The 19334-nt window shown below is 36.5% G+C and overlaps 1 protein-coding gene across 5 annotated transcripts in view; it reads left to right on the top strand.

The window, feature by feature from the left end:
• ASXL3 (ASXL transcriptional regulator 3) overlaps nt 1-19334 on the top strand; it is a 130693-nt gene that overhangs the window by 97703 nt on the left and 13656 nt on the right. For 4 of the 5 annotated variants that reach the window (XM_061354890.1, XM_061354891.1, XM_061354892.1 and 1 more), the window contains 2 exons: nt 12095-12191; nt 12822-12927. In XM_061354890.1, coding sequence (XP_061210874.1) covers nt 12095-12191; nt 12822-12927 — 203 coding nt within the window. Of the gene's footprint in view, nt 1-12092; nt 12192-12807; nt 12928-19334 lie in introns of those variants that run through there. The other variant, XM_061354894.1, reaches the window with a different exon arrangement.

Below are 19334 nucleotides of genomic sequence, written 5' to 3'. Positions count from 1 at the left end.
CCCCACACACTATTTGTTTTGCTTAAATAAAAAAGGGGAAAAGAGGTTGAGGGGCTTTTTTGTAGTTATTTCATAACTTTGGTATTCTTTAAATTATTTCAATTCAATTATTCTTTAGCTTGTTCTCTCTTGTGTTAAGGACATAGCAGCTGGTTTTGCATGGGAGGGCCATGTCTATTAATGCCTAGAGAAAAGGGATTGGATGTAGGCCTTTCATTTTCACTCATCAGAAATTACAGACTTATTTTAGATGTTGACAGGTAACATCCCTTCACTTTCTGCTTCTTGGGGTCAATGGCATCTGTATCTTATTTTTATAAATAGCTAGATGAATAGACCCTGGCTGTTTACAACTTTTTTTTCTGTACCTTCCCCAACATGTGAGCATTGTTGACTAATGTAATAATATTTTACTTTCTCAAAGTTTCCAACTATCTTCTTCTTAACCAAGTTTCATACATGCTTGCCTCAGTCACCATCTATGTATGTTTTTCTATTTCTCCTTTTTTTCCCAGGCTTATATGCATCTTCTAGTACCTTTAAAAATGCTTGCTCTTTGTTATGTGATCTCATATGCTTGGGATTGGTAGTTGTGTAAAGGATGTCATAGAAAAATAAATACTAATTGTAATTTCTACAATTTGAATATAGTTAGAAAGTGTTTGCTGCATTCTGGTTTTCCTTCTATTTTACTTGGGTTTTGCTTCATTTTAAAACATGCTTTATCTTTTAGTTTTGCTACATTTATTATTCTCCTTAAATTCTTCATTTAATTTTGTGCATCTGAGCTCAAACAGATTGGATTCTATTGTCTTTTTTGACACTACAATGTACTAGACTGAATATAGCTATCTCACTTGTCTTCTTGATTTAGACAAGGTCAAAATTAACAAGTCATATTTCATTTTGAAAACATATGTTTGCAATTCTTCAGTCTTACTTGGCATATTTCCCACTTTAGTGAAGATGGAAAAGGTCTTTGTTTCTTTCCTTAAAAGACTCTTATTCCTTTTCTCCTCTTTTCTGAAGCAATTATTCCTCTAGTAGTAGATGTTTTCTATCATTTTATGTTTTACTTCTAAGTTTAATCTGGTTATTTTTTAAAGGACTAAAGTAATACTCAGAATTACTTTCACCATCTGTTTCCATCTGTTTTGTATTCGAGGATGAACTGTTTATGTTATGTCAGTGATCAGTTGGGAATGGCAAGATTTTTTTCTTATAAGGATTCATAATTTAGGACTAAATAAAACAGCCATATTCTCTGTGTCAGGTTATACTCTACTGCAAGAAGGTGAGACCCATGGAAGGGAGATTATATAAGGTCAACATTAGCACTCAAGTTGTATTACCTCAGAACTTCTGTGAGAGACAGTGTAAGCTGGTATTTTACCACGTCACCTACCTAAAAAAGTGAAGTTGGGGTGGCTAAGTTTGTAGTTCTGGGAGCAGATCTTAAGTCACATGTATTGCTGTTTACTGTATTCCTTTGTGATGCATGTATCTGTGTTATCATTTGTGTACTTCTCTGTTTTAACTGTTTTGTGGTCACAAAAGCACAAAGGTCCCGATGGTTGTGTGTTGTTGGAAGCTTACCTACTTTAAACTTAGAACTGCTTTCTATGGCTTTATATACATGGAAACTCTTTAAGAAATGATAAATTTTTCTTCACAGTCATAGTACTGCTGTGCAAATGTGTGCATTTATTTTTTGTGTTTGAGATAAGCCTCTAAGTTCCTTACCATCAGGCAAAGAAGCAGTTTCTATCCTTTTGTCTCTGTGGTGTTTTGCAAACCCTGGTTTTTTTTAATGTTCTGTAGCTTCCAACTGCATTACTTCTTCCACACTCCTACCATCTGTGTTCTCAAGACCTGAAATCAACATTTTGTATTAAACTTAGTAATTACCAACTTCTTTGCTATTCATTCCCCCCCCCTTTTTTTTCTCCTCACCAATATTATACTGTGCCTTTCTCTGCACATGTTTTTCTTTCTCTTTTTTACGTATGCCAAAACCATTGACAAAAATTTACTTCACTTGAGAAGGGGAGTGGTTGCCCTCAAAGGGAGCAGCATATGGGTATGGAGCTCTTTTATAGGGTGGATTACAGTTTGGTTCAGGTCTTAGGGATGATGGTCAGAGAAGAGGCAAGTGGATGTCGTTGTGGTGGGAGTTGCTAGACCATCCAGTGTAACTCAGCACTGGTAAGGCCACACCTAGAGTACCTTGTCCAGTTTTGGGCTCCCCAGCAGAGAAAGATGGAGCTACTGGAGACTGCATAGTCATTGAGAGGATTAAGGGACTGGAGCATCTTTCGTATGAAGAAAGGTCTTTGAGAGCTCAGGCTTAGCCTAACTTATTAAAAAATAGTATTGAGTCATCATCTTGAATATTAAGCATGACCAGTTTACTTCAGAAGCTGTGGAAAGAATCTAGAGAAGGGCACCAAAATTTACATGAACCATTAAAAAGAAAAATCTAAAGAAAAATTACTGGATTGGGGCTTTTTAGTCTACCAGAACTGAATTAAATGTGAAGAGCAGCAACTTTAATAACAAACAAGTGCTGTACTTCATACAATAGGCAACTAACCCACGGAAGTCATTTGCATACTAAAGGTTAGAACTGATGGCTGGCAAAGTTTAACTGATGCAAATAGAAGATGGTGGATGCATATATAGGAGTAGTAGCCAGAGTTATATCAAATGGACTGCAATATTTATGAGAAATAAAAATCCCCCTTTTCAGTCTTATGCCAGCCAAACTAACTAGAAACAGACACCTTTTATTTAACAGCTTTCCTACTAATTGGCTATTATGTGATCTTTCACAACCTGTATTCACATGATCTGTTCCTTGTAAATATCAAGGGTTAGTTCAGCCTCTGATTTTATCTGATATTGTTACCATATGGTTCCACTTACATATGTCTTGACTGCTGAAAAATATAGTATCTTTGGTTAACATTGAGTTGTGTAGCAGAAACACCATCATCAGAAATGCAGCCATTGTTTAACAGAACTTACAGATTTTTTGTGACAACTACAGCTGCTTTTCCTTTTCTTACCCAAGTGCATTCACAGTCATTTTCTATTATAGACTTGCCAACTGTTAGAGCATCCTTTCAGTTTGGTCCCATTTATCACAATCTCTGAATGGTAGTTAGATAAATGGAAAAATTATTTGTAGATAGGTAATGGAATACTTGAACAGTCAGCAGTATCTGTATGAAATGGAGAAACTTCCTCATTGATTTTCACACTAGAGATACGTGCAATTTCATGTAAAAGTGGTTTTTAGATGGGTAAAAGCTAAGTTTTATAATTGGCAGCTGTTATTTTACAGGGAGAGCTCTAGCTGTAGAGAACTTCTGACATAATCAGTTCCCAGATCATTAGCCAAAATATTGAACAAGAGAATCATTGTTTTGCATTATTACATAGAATTTAGTCATACATAAGTGCAAGCAGATATTGTTAGAGTTTCTTAAGAATGTGTTAGTCAAAAATTAAACAGTCCAGAGGCTGACAAGACCACATAAAGTAGTAACTTCTGTTCCCCTTTTTAGTGTGTTGTCCATTTTGCAATGGTAATATTTTTTCTAGAAAGCATTAGTAAGGGCAAAGTATGTGGCTTTATAATACTACTCTCTGCAGCTATTCTGTATTTTCCAATGAGAATTCCTGGCTGTTTGGCTGTTCTGCTATGATGCTAAACAGCCTCAAGAACAGAGAGTATCTAACTTGGCTTTTAATATGTCTCAAGCTATCAACTGCTAACAGAGGAGTAAGGCTCCTTCCAGCCATCATGGAGAATAATTGTGGTGGCTAATACAGCGGGTTTGTGTTTGAGAAAGACGATTCCAGAAATAGAGAGAGTGCTTCCTCAATACAAGCAGATCCAGAAGGCAGTGCAATGCTCCATGCTATGACATCCATTTAAGATATTTTGGCACTGATTACAATCTAAGGTTTAAGTTGCATGTAAGCAAATCTAAGCCCTTATGTTATGAAATTGCAGCGTTTCTGAAGGTCATTCTGTCCAAATGAGTGGTTGTTTCATATATGAAGCATGAGCTGTGGTCAGTTGCACTAGATCGCATAAAATGACTCCATTGGGAGGACATTAAGAGGCTAGAGGCATTGAAGACAGAATGCAAGGACTGCATTTGGCAATCAGTTAGAAGAGAAATGCGTGCAAGAGCACTTTTAGTTTTATTTTTAATAATGGTGTAATAAGTGGTGATTTGATATACTGCCCTTTAGGTCTGAAAATGGTGAAACACTACTAATTTTTAAATTCCTTTAGCATCTTTTATATCTTGACATAGGAAATATGCAAAGAAAGGGCAATTTATCTAGCCTTCTCTACACTAAGGCAGAATCAACAATGTCTGGGTTTTTTGATAGATGCTATCTAAAAGGATTTTTGGTGTTCAGTGTTGGCGAATTCACAGCTTCTCCAAGTTTTCTCTGCAGTGTATAATCTGAATCAGTCTTACTGCAGTTCTGACTGTTATTCGTTGTTCAGTTTGACATCTACGTGGAGAGCATGGAGATTACTGGATTAATTTTACAATAGCCTTCAAACATGAAGCCTGTAACCCACTCCTCATCTCCCTGTTTCTTTGTCTTGAGAAGCAGCCATTATTAATGCAGTCTTAAATCTGTGCTCAACCTCATTTCTCTACTTAAGACTTTTATACAAGTTCTGAGTTGCAGCAATCAAAATTGAATGTATTATTCCATCTTAAGTGGTAAGTAACACCAAGGAGAGCTGAACTGATTTCTGTGTTTTTACACAGTACTCCTATTTATAACTTCCAGGGTTGTGCTCACTTTCTTCTCAATTTTATAGCAAGGTTGATTTACATTCAGTTTGTGATCAGCCCATGTGCTCATAAGCCACAAATACTTTTCTGCAGAAACGTTGCAAAGCCACTTAGTTTTTTCATTTTGTATTTCTCTACTCTAAAAGAGTCCAAAACTCTACATCTGCCACTACTGCAATGCTCTACTTATCCCTATTGTTTCCAAAGTAATTCTCAAATCCATCAGGAGAATTCAGGATTTCAGCTCAAAAGGTTATAGGTCCCCTGTAGGTTCTGGGTTGCATCTGCCCAGGATGTGTCCATATGAGTATCTTAGGGCACCCTAAGGCATCTCAAAAAACAATTGGTTGTCTGTGTGTAGACCATAGAGTTGTTCTGAGGCTGACTTAGTCTGGAAGTCCTTAGCTCTATTTAACCCCTTCTTTGGGCATAGGTGATACACATGTGCTGTATACCTATATCTAGCACAATTTTGTACTTATTCACTACTCTGAAATCTCTTTTAACATTTCTGAAATTTATAACTTGATGTTAAACAGGCAAGTCTGTCAAGCTCAGATGATTTGAATGCGGTTAAGTAATATTTATTCTTGCTTACGCAAGGATGAAATCTTACCCTTTTGCCTTTTGTTGCTGGTATTCACCATTTTGTTGCTGGTACCCAAATGCAGCAGATTTGTGGTGAAAATGGATGCAAAAAAGGAAGTATGAACATAAATTTTGTCTCCATATCCCTCTGTTTTTACCCCTGTGTTTCACAGTAGACTTTTTCCTTCATTGTCTTGCTCCTAATAAGGAATTATTTCTTCTGGAGTTAGATGTGTCCCTTGCCAACTGTGTCTGGGTTTGGCCCATTATACAGTTTTCTGCTATGGTATTTTTTTGCTTAGTAAGTTGACCTCATTTCCATTCCCTGCATGCTGTGAGATCAGCAGTGAGGTTCTAACTAAGACAATGTGGTCTCATTGTACAATCACCATTATTTCTTTGCAGGAGGCTTTGCACTCTGTGTGGTCAGTATTGTTTATTTAAAGTACAGAGAAGTTTCTTTAACTCCTTTTTCCCAAGCATCATGATCTTGGGGATTCTCCCAACTAATTCTGCATTTATGAAAGTATTACTACTTAAAACCTTTTTTTTCTATTCTGTTGTCATTTTTTTCTTCTTTTTAATCTTCAAACAAGCTTTTGTCTTTTGTATTACTATCACTCACATGAATTATTAGCTATCCATTTTGCCAATTAAGTCAAAATGTTGTCAACTAAATCTTCCCAGTCCTCCTACGTACCATTTGTAGTTCTTGCACTAGTGTTCAGCCATCAAAGACTGAGATAAATGCACCACTGTCATCACAGCGGCCTCTTCTTTAATGTCTCCTTTTATAAATTAATTTGTTTTGGGGTGGTTGAAGAACAGTATATTTTATTTTATTTTATTTATCTTGTTTTGTGTTGTTCTATTATTTACCCGTACTATTGAGCCATGTATATAAATAACATCACACATACAGCTCACTCCTATGATCAGTGTTTTCCATTAAGGTAGTTGGTATCTGTAAATAGTTATTGCTTACATCTCTGTATTTGGGTAGCTAAAGTGATCTGAGCAGGTAGCCTATTTTAAAAAATGGGGACATTAAATGAGAAGGCAGTTCACTCCTGTTACAATATGAATCACCAAGCTTGTTATTAAGCACAGTGAGATATGTTTTTTGAGAAAGACACTGTGGCAGGAAGGAATAATTAATGCATCAGACTTCATGATCACCAGTAGAAAAGTGGTGGAAATTTATAGGATTGACAAACATGAATGTGGACATAGTTGGCTCTTCCAGAGTGCTGATACAGAGTAAGTAAATTAAGTCTTTATTTCTGTGTACTTGGACTCAAACAATTCTGCTTCTTGGAGAGAGTTCCCCTTAATATCAGAGATTTGGGGGAAAGGGGGCAGGGGAGAAGGAAGAGGAGAGGGGTGGAAATACAGATACAGGTCTTCTTTATCCCCTGTGAACTTTTGCTGTATGATTGTCAAGAGTAAAATGAGCCAGGCCCAGCATGCTGTCTAGCCAACTTTTTAAAGTGTTTGCCTTCAGAAAGTCAGTTGCTAAGGTTGCTTCATCTTCAGATGCTACATTTGCACTGTACTCATCACAGGTCAGCTTGATGCTGATGCACATTACTGGAGAACAGCATTTGGTCTATGTTACAACACAACAGTGGAGTCTAGGTGCATAAACAAAATGTAGGTTTTTTTCTGTGTGATGTAAGTGCTGCTAAATTTTCCAGTTTTAATATTTTGGAGGCGTTAATGCAAAAGAGTAAAAATATATTTTCTCATACCTTTCATCCTTTGAACATAATTCTTTTCACGTACCTTTGGGGAAGTCTGTGAGTTATAGAACTGTTCTTCCTCTGAGATAAAGTATAAAATTATAAAAGAAAATTAGCAGCAGTTTGTAGAAAGTGTATAATTACTTGAGTGGTACTGAACACTTAATTTGAATGAATCTTCTCTCCCTAATTTTTTGGTTTTGTATTGTGAGGTATTATGGTCAAATGGTGTTAAGTTCACAAATAAGCTTTCATGTAGGAAGTATGTTATGCTGCCCAGGAACTATATATTGTAGATCATTAGTAGTTTCATAAATACATTAGGAGACTTTTGAATCATTTGAAGGAGAGATAGAAATAATAGATTTGCTAATTCCTTTTCTTCAAACATTCTAGCCAATATCAGGTAAACTACAGTACACCCCTGTGCAGTACTTGCTGTATTCCTACTAAACCACCGCTGTGCTACAGTTGAGCTACAAAAGTAATCTCTGCCTTATTGTCAGAAGAGAATTTTCAGTGGAACTTGGAGGAAAATAATTGGAGTAGTTGTTCATAGAAAGATTACTCAGTTCCTTTTGATAAGAGCTTTGACATTTGCTTTGTAATGCAAACACGCATTGGATTTTAGCAGATATGTTTTGCAGTTGGGTGGTTTTTTGTTTGCTTTCCATAAAAAGAGGAACTTTTAAAAGCCATTGTGAATTCTGCACAGAAGCATTAATTAGAATATATAATTCTACTATTCTGTATAATCAGAAAACAGAAATTTAAAGCTCAACAGAATAAAGCGTAAACTTTCCAAGAAATGTGTTTTTGTTCTAGCTCATTAACACACTGTCTCTGTTGGACAGCATTTTTTAAACACCATAAAAATTAATAGTGTATTTAAGAACTGCTTTATTGTCATGTTTCTTCAAATCCTAATTTAGACCTAGTGGTTAATTGTGCTGTCTCTATCATCAGAGCTTAGAGAATAGATACACCCTTTGGCTTCAAAATTTTCAATTTCCACTTTAATTTTTTGTCTTAGGTGAAAATGCGTTCTCTGGGTGAGGCGAGAAAGGAAGATTTCAGCAGAGGTTGTTAGCTAATATGCTAGCTCTTAGTCCTTCCAAATTTAACAGAGAAGAAAAAAAAAAGTCAGCCTGATTTCACATGACTAGAGTATTGAGAAAATGACTAAAACATCTTTGCTGTTTGTGATAGACTCTTTCAAAATAACTAGATGTAAAATTGCTCATTTTGTGTCTGTTCTAACTTGTTCAAGCATTTCTTCCCTGTTTAGAATCAAAAATAGCTAAGCAATTGAATTTCTTGTTAGTTTAGTTTGGGTTGTTTTCCTCATTTGGTAGTGTATCTGCTTTCTGCTTAGTATTTCAAAATTGACCATTTTGAAAATTTCTGTCTCATTCACTTTAGATCTTTGGCAATTACGAGTTCCTTTAGCTTTTTTGTCCTTGAGCTTTAACTGTCTGAATAAATTCTCCCTCTTCCATTCCCAGCATAAGTTTTCTTTGATCTCAAATTTCTGAGCAAGTTTGGCAAAGTCACTGAGACTAGCCATCTCTTTATTTCCTGCATTTTTCCATTGATATCTCTTCCCTTAAATTATATGTATTAAGTCTAGATGATGATGATGACTTCCCTTCATAGTGTTTCAACCTGAAATGAATCTTTCATATCAGGTCAAAATAAATGGATGTTTCTCTAATTATTTAGTGTGTTTCCATCTTCTGTGTTATTCTATGCTCTTCTGTCTAGGTTTCAGCTGTTCCAGCTACTTAAATCTTCCATGAGTTGTGTGGTCCCATGAATACAGGTCTCAGGAAAGATCCTCCCTCCTCTGCCACTTCATCAAAGGCAGTGACTATCATCAAGTCACTTGAGAGACTCAAGTGACTTCTTGAGTTTGCACTTCTTGCTTTTCTTAACCTAAGCATCTTTAACGCTGTATTTTCAATCTTGTCAACATAGTTCCCTAATACTTGTAAACTGTTACAGTTAATACATAAAGTGCTCAATGCAATGTGCATCTATTTTCCGATACAGTCCACAAATGATTTCTTGTTCTATTCCTAGCTGACCTATACCAATTTTTCTTAGAGAACCTGCTGCAATCTTCTCATTGTACTTATTTGCTGTTCTCCTTTTGTTCCCTCTCTGCCTCCTACCTTCCCATCCCCCTTTTCTTCCGCAGGTACATATTACTTGTTTTTTTTTCTGGTCCACAAGAACTAATGAACTTTACCTATGACCTTCCTAACATTTGCTTTCTGATCTGAGGTTCTATCCTGTGATTCTCTCTCAAGTGGACTAGTTATCATTTAAATTTGGTTGAACCTCTTTCTAGCATTTAGCTTGGAGTTTGCAGTTTCTTTTTCACACCTTGTAAGAAATTGTGCACTCCAAAACTTGGCACTTTCTTCCAAGTATATTAGCCAATGAAAAAAAGATGCAGTAACTTTTCCTACAGAGCTCACTTTTCTCATGTCCTTACAACAACATGGTTACAACAAAGTTAATACTATTCTTCTTGTATTCACATGGTAATATCACTTGGCAGTCTTCATAACATTCTTGATTTATGCAGCATAGTGAAATAGCTCAATCACACTTGGCTACAGTTTCGTGTGATGTTTAATGCAATCTGAAAGTGGATTGCTGCTGAAAAGTGGCATTCTCTTTTCACATCTTGTGGTACATTTCAACTCTGCATAAGATCTAATAATTATATGACCTTAGGATAAGTTGATCATCTTGCTGATTTAACAGAAAATTATTGTCCACAAATTTCCTATGAGATTTGTTGATCTGGCTATTGACATGACTAGACTGTTTGGCATCAGCTAAGCAATGAAGTTTCAGGAGGACCATGCCTTTCAGAGACAGCTTACAGTTAAATAAGGTTAAATATAACAATAACAATTTCATGTCTGTATTACTCTTTCCAGCAACACACTGTCAGGCTTAGATATAAAATCTTGAATTTACTGAAGTTAGAAGTAAACCCTATGTTGATATGAGTGGGTGTTTCATCTTCTTTTACGTTGAAACTGAAGGTAGCTTCAGCACCTTTCTTTGAGAGCAAAGAATTGCTTATTTAGTAACTTATGACTCTTTTCGTTGTAACTTCTTTTCTTACCTTTTTAGGAAACTGTGTAAGTGCCGTCTTCAACAGTATACTGGTTTGTGTATTCAGAAACAAGAGGCACTGGTCTCTAAGAATATTGCTTTTAATATATTAATTCTGGAATTTAAATATTTCTGGAAAATTTTGTGCAGAAAGAAGCTAATGGGTCATACCAATTTGATTTATGCAATAAGTACATTTTCTTTATGGCCTTTGTCTTGTCTTGCTGATTTTATTTTCTTGCTGCTTCTGCTTCACCTTTCACTGTCTCTTTGCAGCTTTTCCCAGTTTCAGCATTAGTCATAACCTAACTGTAATTAGTATGCATGTGTTCCACAATGCATGTCAGAAAGAGTTTAGAATTATATATCCACCCTACTCCAATGCAAATTGTAGGGTTTGTTGGCAAAAAAATGCCATATAACAGGAAATCACAAGCAGCAGTATGTAGGTTCATATCCTGCTGAAGGGCCCTGGTACCATGCACATAGTGGTCTCTTGCTGTAATAGAATGCCTTTAGCATTGCTCGTTTTTCAGAGTCCATGCTTATCTCTCTATTTCTTTTTTTACTACTTCACATCTTTCTGGTTTACTCCTATGAGATGACTGTGGGACAAGATGTCAGCTGGGCAGTGAGCAAATTAGCAAAGACTGTTCTGAAAGCAGGGCCAGTATTGTCAGTAAATTATAGAGCTCAGCAAGGGAGATACAGCTAAATATCATTTAATATTACTAACATGTCTGCTTCTTTCTGGTTCCTGTTAGAAACAAGCACTGAGGATCAGGGGATATTATGCAGTTGAAACGTGTTAATATGCTGGAAAATGTGCTGGGTTTTATGCTAGATCACAAATGGTGTTGTCAAATATTTATCTCTTAGTTACCTTAAAGGATGTAAAATAATGAGAGTGTTTGTTCTAGTAATGTTACCTCCTCTCCTGCTTCCTCTCTTTCTCTATTTTTTAGTTTGTTTTTATTGTCTGTTTATTTATCATGCCAGAGGCGGTACACACTGCTAATTTGTTTTATATAATTACATTTTACATTTACTGGGATTCTTTCAGTAGTCAGGCATATCATCGCAACCTGAAAATAATCCTTAAATATTATGGTAAAAGAAAGCTCAACAGTTGGATTGCTTTAAAAGTTATTGTAGAAAACACTGTGATTAAGACTCTTAATGGTGCTTTAGCATTGAATGTCTGACAGATGTAGAAGGTAAAAATAATTATGATGTTCTTCCACAGTTTTTACTGTTGATGTCTATAAAATTATGTGTATAGCTGGTTTTAGTTTTAATGCTGAATTTACATCAGTTATTTTGTTAACGTTACCTGTTATCCACTCTTCAGCCAGTACGGCATATTAGCTGACATGAGCATTATGTTTGTTTAGAAAGAGTAAAGTTGCTGTCTTTATTACATCTAATTAATTTATTTTGTACCATATTCCAGGCAGATGCACAAGTACAATAATGATTTTTGATTGTGTACAACAGCTCTAGACATAGGCTCAAGACAGACGGCTGTGATTAAAACACATCAATCAGCTGTAAACTGATTGTAAAACTTCGGTGATACTGATGACTAAAGAGAACATACTGCTGCTGGATTAGCCTGCTTGCATTTGCAGTAACAACTTTAATGAAAATCCTGGTTTAGTAGCAGTAGGACATTTCTTTGTTACTCCCACTCCCTAACCCTCCCCATTTCCTGTAGTTGGAACTCTCATTTTTTATGTAATCTTAGCTGGCACTATTTCTGACACTATCTTCTGCTTCCATCGGCTTATTTTCTAGATGGGAAGTGATGGTGTTCTGCGCCTCAGTAGTTCCGCTCTAAATAATGAATTCTTCGCATATGCAGCACAAGGGTGGAAACAGCGATTGGCAGAAGGTAACTGTCTACTTGTTCTCATATTTGCGAAAGGTTAATTGTTTTTATGAATGACATCCTTGTTTCTACATTTGAGAAATACTCCTCGAATAGAAATTACTACACCAGTAATTCAGCAAAATTGCTGATTCCATTTTTAACTCAGTGTATGCTTTTACAGCTTGCTGTGGCAGCTTATTCTGACAGTTTAAAAAGAAACAAAGCTTTTTCATCACTGCCAGCCTTGGAAACATAAATGCATGCAACTAAATCCTACCAATATACTTCTAAAATAATGATATCATATAGTAATGTCCTGGGTTCAGCTGCAACAATTTTATTTCTCCTTATTAGTAGCTGATTCAGTGCTGTGTTTTGGCTTTAGTCTGAGAACAATGCTGACAACACACCAGTGCTTTTAGTTGTTGCTAAGTAATGCTTACTTCAATCAAGGACTTTTCAGTTTCAGCTTAAACCATGACAAGCAAATTAAATCTATGTCATGCTCACTTTTGGTTTTCATTATTTTTATTTGTTGGATGACTATAGCAGAAATCACTGTGTGTCATCTTTCTATCTGTAATTTGTAATTGCCCATATTAAGCTAATCCTTGACAGCTTTTATTCAATATGTTAGTATTTGTTTTTTAGGTGAATTTACACCAGAAATGCAGCTGCGCATCAGGCAAGAGATTGAAAAGGAAAAGAAAACAGAACCTTGGAAAGAAAAATTCTTTGAAAGGTTTTATGGTGAAAAGTAAGTATTGTAGCAAATAAAAGCACTTTTTTATTATTTTCCTTTAGGAGGAAATGAAAATGTAATTCTCTGCTTCACATAGCACAGTCATATGCTGTAAAACTTAATAAAGCAGTTATCAAAGGCAGTCATTGCCCAGTATATGAAGTTGTGGATAGAATTACAGCTGTGTGTCTGCACTTGCATTGCAATTGCATTTTTAAAGGTTCATAACTCATCCATAAAAATTCATTCCAAGGAGAGCTTAAGACATGAGGCCAAAGCATGTGAGTATTTTAATTAGCTTTTAAAAGAGAGCATTAGGGCAATTGTCCCCTCCTGCAAAATATAAATACAGAGACTACAGGCTAGAAGACCAGTGGAGATATTTCTGTGGTGTGTTTTTATTTGTTTTATTCTAAGCTACTTGCAAAGTTTCCAAAATCAAATAGAATTTTTTTATTGTTTTATTGTTTGGCTGACTCCCTTTGCTGGAGTGGAATACATGACATAGGAGAAACATCGGCTAGGGAAAAATGAAAGTGACAATGACCAGTCTAATTTTAGAAGTGCAATGCAAAGAATAAATAAATACCCTTAACTGACTAAAATTAACGGGGTAGTATCACTGCAGGAGCATAACTGGGGTAAGTCAGCACAATTTTGTTGACGATGATACAAAGATAGCATTCTGCAGCAACTGAAGATTCAGTTCTTATATTCACAGTTTTCTTAAAATCAGAATTTAAGTATATTCACATCTTGGCTTAAATTCAAGAATCTTCCTTATAAAATTGCTTTAAAAGGTTAATCCATCAGTACCTAGAATTACATCTCTCTTTTTTTAAATATTAAGTATTTAAAGTATTAATTATTACAAATTTTAAGCTAATTCTTTAAAAGTTACTAATTTTTTTTATTATTTTCTGTTATGTTTTAATGGAATTTATGCATAATATTTAGGAGACAAAACTGTGCCATGGGAACCATCATCACAAGATGTCTTAGTTTTGTTCATAAATATTTTTTAGTTAGGAAATACAGGTCACAGGGAACTCTTCATATAAGTGCTTAACTTAAAAATAAAGACATTAGCTCAAGTGTTTCTGTAGTAGCAATGCTACTTCTCACAGTCTACTGCCTTGGACCACTGGGAAATGTATTGAAAACAAGGCAGCAAATGGACAGACTTTCTTATAGTCAAGTGCTTAATTCCTTACTTAACAGCTTTGAGACCTCAATGTGTGTAGTCTAGGTGTTGATCCCTTTAGTATCAAAAAATATTAATTAGGTTTTTAAACAAGGAATATAGTGACTTTTCACTATGCATGTCAAAAGAAGGATAAGTACCAGAAAAGCATGAGTACCTCACTCTAGCTGAAGCCTCTTCCTCAGTCACAAATTGCTGTCACATGCACAGAGAATGATACTCATAATTTTACCAAGCCAGCAGTCCTGCCGTGCTAGCTGAGTGCTGGGCACTATAATGGTTGGCAGATAATTATTCAGTCTGCAGTGATACATGTCATTTGGGTTGATAGGTTCCTGACATCAGCATTGTTATGCAAAATGTCATATTGCACATAATTTCCATTTTGACCACAGTATTGAATCTGGGCTGCCCTGCCCTTTCCCCAGCTTGTGTTGTTTCCCTTGCATTCTTCTTCCTGGCTGTCATGTGGTCAGATCCTTCTATTTTGCTGTGGGCAGATTTAAGTATTTTTTCTCATGTACTGACTGAATGTTAGCTTTTGCTATAGTTTCCACTTTGTTTGAGTTCTCTCACCTTTTTTCACTTTGGTTTTTATGTTCGCTTAAACTTTGTCTCTTTTCAGCTATGTAGATTGACTGAAGTTGCAGATTTTGAAAGCTTCCCAAGCTATTTCTCATATGCCATGCCTACAAAACGGCTCTTTCCTGCAGTCAGAACTGCTTACTTTATAGTCAGTGTGGTATTTTTGCTCTGACTTTAGCTAATTTGATCTTTTAATATTCCATATGTAAATTCAAGTTTCACCTTATATTTAGAGAAGGACCATTAATAGATGCAGAATCTTTGTAAACATTTTTACACACTCCTCAGTTCATGGCATTCAAAGACTTTAGAGTGCTTCTTCCATGCTGGCTCTGTACATTATGTTTCTTGTGTTTGCTCTTATCTGTACCCAGGCTGTTTACCATGGGACTGTCAGCTGTAGTTTACTTCAATCCATTTATGTTCTCTTTCCATTTCCTTATGGTCGTTTAGTTTTCCTCTTTCTGACTTCCTTTAAATAACAAAAACTTCATTCTGCTGTCATTATCTAGGATCAGCGAATGCAAATTGCCAGAAATCCACATTCTTCTGGCTTGTTGCCCCAGGATGGCAAGTGTTATAGTCTATTGTCTCAATATATAATTTCTTTCCCCAGTCTTGAGAGAGTTAAATGTCAAAACAGTACTGCCAGCTCACAAAATCAAAGCTTCATTTTCGGATAGACCTCCTCTAAATTTTGTTGCTGATTTAATCCTTCTTTTTTTTTTCTTTTTTTCTTTTTTTAAATTATTATTATTTTTTCTGGTATTACTTTTCATAGCACTAGATAGCATAGAATCATAGAATAGTTAGGGTTGGATAGGACCTTAAGATCATCAAGTCCCATGGGCAGGGACACCTCACACTAAGCCATGCCACCCAAGGCTTTGTCCAGCCTGGCCTTGAACACTGCCAGGGATGGAGCCTTCACAACAACCCTGGGCAACTCATTCCAGTGCCTCACCACCCTCACAAGAAAGAATTTCCTCCTTATATCCAATCTAAACTTCCCCTGTTTAAGTTTTAACCCATTACCCCTTGTCCTATCACTACAGTCCCTAATGAAGGGTCCCTTCCCAGCATCCCTATAGGCCCCCTTCAGATACTGGAAGGCTGCTATGAGGTCTCCATGCAGCCTTCTCTTCTCCAGGCTGAACAGCCCCAACCTTCTCATACTATCTTCATATGGGAGGTGCTCCAGTCCCCTGATCATCCTTGTGGTCCTCCTGTGGACTTATTCCAACAGTTCCATGTCCTTTTTATGTTGAGGGCACCAGAACTGCACACAGTACTCCAAGTGAGGTCTCACAAGAGCAGAGTAGAGGGGCAGGATCACCTCCTTCGACCTGCTGGTCACACTGCTTTTGAAGCGGCCCAGGATGCGGTTGGCTTTCTGGGCTGCAAGCGCACACTGAAGCTAGCTCATGTTCATTTTCTCATCGACCATCACCCCCAAGTCCTTCTCTGCAGGGCTGCCCTGAATCTCTTCTCTGCCCAGCCTGTAGCTGTGTCTGGGATTGCTCCGACCCAGGTGTAGGACCTTGCACTTGGCATGCTTAAACTTCATGAGGTTGCATCAGCCCACCTCACAAGCGTGTTGAGGTCCCTCTGGATGGCATTCCTTCCCTCCAGCGTATCAACCGAACCACACAGCCTGGTGTCATCAGCAAACTTGCTGAGGGCGCACTCAATCCCACTGTCCATGTCAGCGACAAAGATGTTAAACAAGACCGGTCCCTGAGGGACACCACTCATTACTGCTCTCCAGCTGAACATTGAGCCACTGACCACAACTCTATGTGTGCGGCCATCCAGCCAGTACTTTATCCACCAAGTGGTCCATTCATCAGATTGATGTCTCTCCAATTTAGAGACAAGAATCTCGTGTGGAACAGTGTCAAATGCTTTGCACAAGTCCAGGTAGATGACATCAACTGCTCTACTGCTGTCCACCAGTTCTGTAGCCCCATCATAGAAGGCCACCAAATAGGTCAGGCAGGATTTGCCCATAGTGAAGCCATGCTGTCTGTCACCAAGCACCTTGTTGTTTTTCATGTGCCTTAGCATGCCTTTCAGGAGCATCTGCTCCAAGATTTTGTCAGGCACAGAGGTGAGACTGACTGGTGTGTAATTCCCCAGGTCATCCATTTTCCCCTTCTTGAAAATGGGGGTTATATTTCCATTTTTCCAGTTGTCGGGAACTTCACCTGACTGCCATGATTTTTCGAATATGATGGCCAGTGGCTTAGCAACTTCATTTGCCAGCTCCTTCTGGACCCACGGATGGATTTCATCAGGTCCCATGGACTTGTGCGCATTCAGATTTTTAAGATGGTCTCGAACCAATTCCTCTCCTACAGTGGGCCCAAGGTCTTCATTTTCAGGATATCAGCATCCATTTGTCATTGAGTAGCTATTTGGGGTTTTTTGGTTTGATGACTGACTGCCCTTACTTTACCAACTGAATCCTTTCCTTAGCACTTTCACTGGTGGCTCTCTACTGCTGTCCTATTTTTGTGCTATTTTGTGAACTTTGAGTGTCTTTTTGTCTATGGAAGAAGACAGATCAGCTGTTCATCTTGCAATCTGGGATTGCCTTAAGCATGCTGATCTTGCGTCTTCTTTGAAAGCCTTTCTCTTCACTGCAGTGTCTTCTTTAAAATGGTAGTATTTCCAATATTGTAAAAAACAATTGAGATTCAGTACATGTTCTTCTGGCCTTAATCTACATAATCGTATTTTTCTTATACTTATTCCTCTTCAGGATGTTACTGGAATGTGCATATTTGTGCAGTGTCCGTGTGACAGTTGCATTCAGCTTTACCCGTTATCTCATCCTTCATTTCTTTGCTGATTTTCATTCCAAAAGATAACTATCAGGCAATATCTTTTTGTGATGTAAGCCACCTAGAGAAAATAAACCACTGATTCAGTTTTGAGTAATGCAGTGGATTTCTTTTCTTCTCCCTCCTCATTTTCTTGAGATAACTTTTGCTTGTTTACACAAGGAATTATAGAGGAAGTAAGTTACTCACCTACACCTAGGTAAATTAGATTTCACTCACCTAAAGCTATAACCTAAACTTCCACTGTATAAGGAACCTATAGTCTATATAGAAGACACAGCTTCTGAAATACAGTCAATGTAGGAGATGTAAATTTGCTTTCCTGAATTGCTCTCTAGAGGATCTTTCCTCATCATATTGATGTCACAGGGTAGGGAGATTCATGCATGTTAGGTGAGTAGTAGTAGGTAATACTAATAGTTGAGTAGTAGTAGGTAATACTAATAGTTACCCTAAGAGTGCTTTTTGGGGTACAAATTCCAGTCTAGGTATTTCACTTATAACTATGTCTGTAATGCATCTATTCAGTATTTTTTAAATGCACAACCACAGGTTTGTATTTGTTACAAGTTTATTCTGTTTTTCCATAAACATGGGCTTTGTGGTCTTTTATCCTCTGATTGTACATTGACAAGTTATCTTGCTTCTATTATATCTGTATATCTTTTATGCTCATTTATTTCTGTATTATTCTTTCTTTTCTGATTAAAATAAGAACAGAGATCAAAATTCTGTTAATTAGATTTGAAAATCCTTAAGACCATGAAAATTCTTTTTAAGGTCTCCAACCAAGCTTTTGTGCGAATGTGTTATGAAACTGCTGATGCACAAAGTTAGGAAAATCTTACTAAAGTTGCTGAACTCCTCTAATTCCACAGTCCTTAGAAAAAAATGAGGGTGTCAGAGTGCATACTTTTTTTTAATAGCCATTTTTTTTCAGCCCTTGGTATTTGGTTTGTTTTGGTTTGTTGTTTGTTGGGTTTTTTTTTTAATTCTACTGAAGTAATTAAACTTTTTTTTTTAAGCAATATCTTCAGGACCAAAGGTAAAAAGATCTTTAGAAGAGAAGTATACATAGAAACTGTTCCTTTACTCTTCATCTCTGAGAATGAATTCATAGATTATAAATATGCGTCTTTTTAGCTTCTTAAGACTGTTAAACTTCTAAATTATAATGAAATCAAATTAATAGTATCTGCATCAATATGTTTATTTAGAAATAGTTTTTATCTTAATAAAGCATTTAGTTTGCTGACAGAAAGGAGCAAAACCACACAAGCTGTTATCCAAGATGTTTATAGTTTACTCTTGACTTGTAAAATAAAGCTGGAGTTATTTTGATTTTCATAAAAAAAATTTAATTACTGTCAAATTACAAAACCAAAATGCATGCTTTCCCTTACTAATTTCAGATGCAGCATTCAAGCCATAGTGCTGGCTGAGTTGACCCTTAATTCAGATGTAAGAGGAAAAAAATAGATTTCCTTTAGAACTGTTACTGATGAAGATAGAGTTGTGCATTTCCCCTGCAATGCATGCTGTAGTAGTACTACAGTGTTGTGCTGGCATTTGCAAAAAAAAAAATTAAACATAGTATGAGTGAGTAGCGGTGAATCTGTGTGCCTTATTTTTTTTGTTTCATTGAAGTGCCAAATACATAAATAATGAATAACAGATTACTTATTTTTAAAACACTTAAGTTTTTCTTAAAACTGGTAAGAAAATCTGTGTAATCAGGTTTCCAAAATATATAAAATCATGTAGAAATCAGTCAGACACCACTTAAT

This window comes from Neopsephotus bourkii, unplaced genomic scaffold, assembly GCF_033783945.1.
Source record: "Neopsephotus bourkii isolate Nb327-2 ecotype Australia unplaced genomic scaffold, CSIRO-AGI_Nbou_v1 NB_753, whole genome shotgun sequence".
Lineage (NCBI taxonomy): Eukaryota > Metazoa > Chordata > Aves > Psittaciformes > Psittacidae > Neopsephotus > Neopsephotus bourkii.
This window is presented reverse-complemented; position numbering and strand designations above follow the sequence as displayed.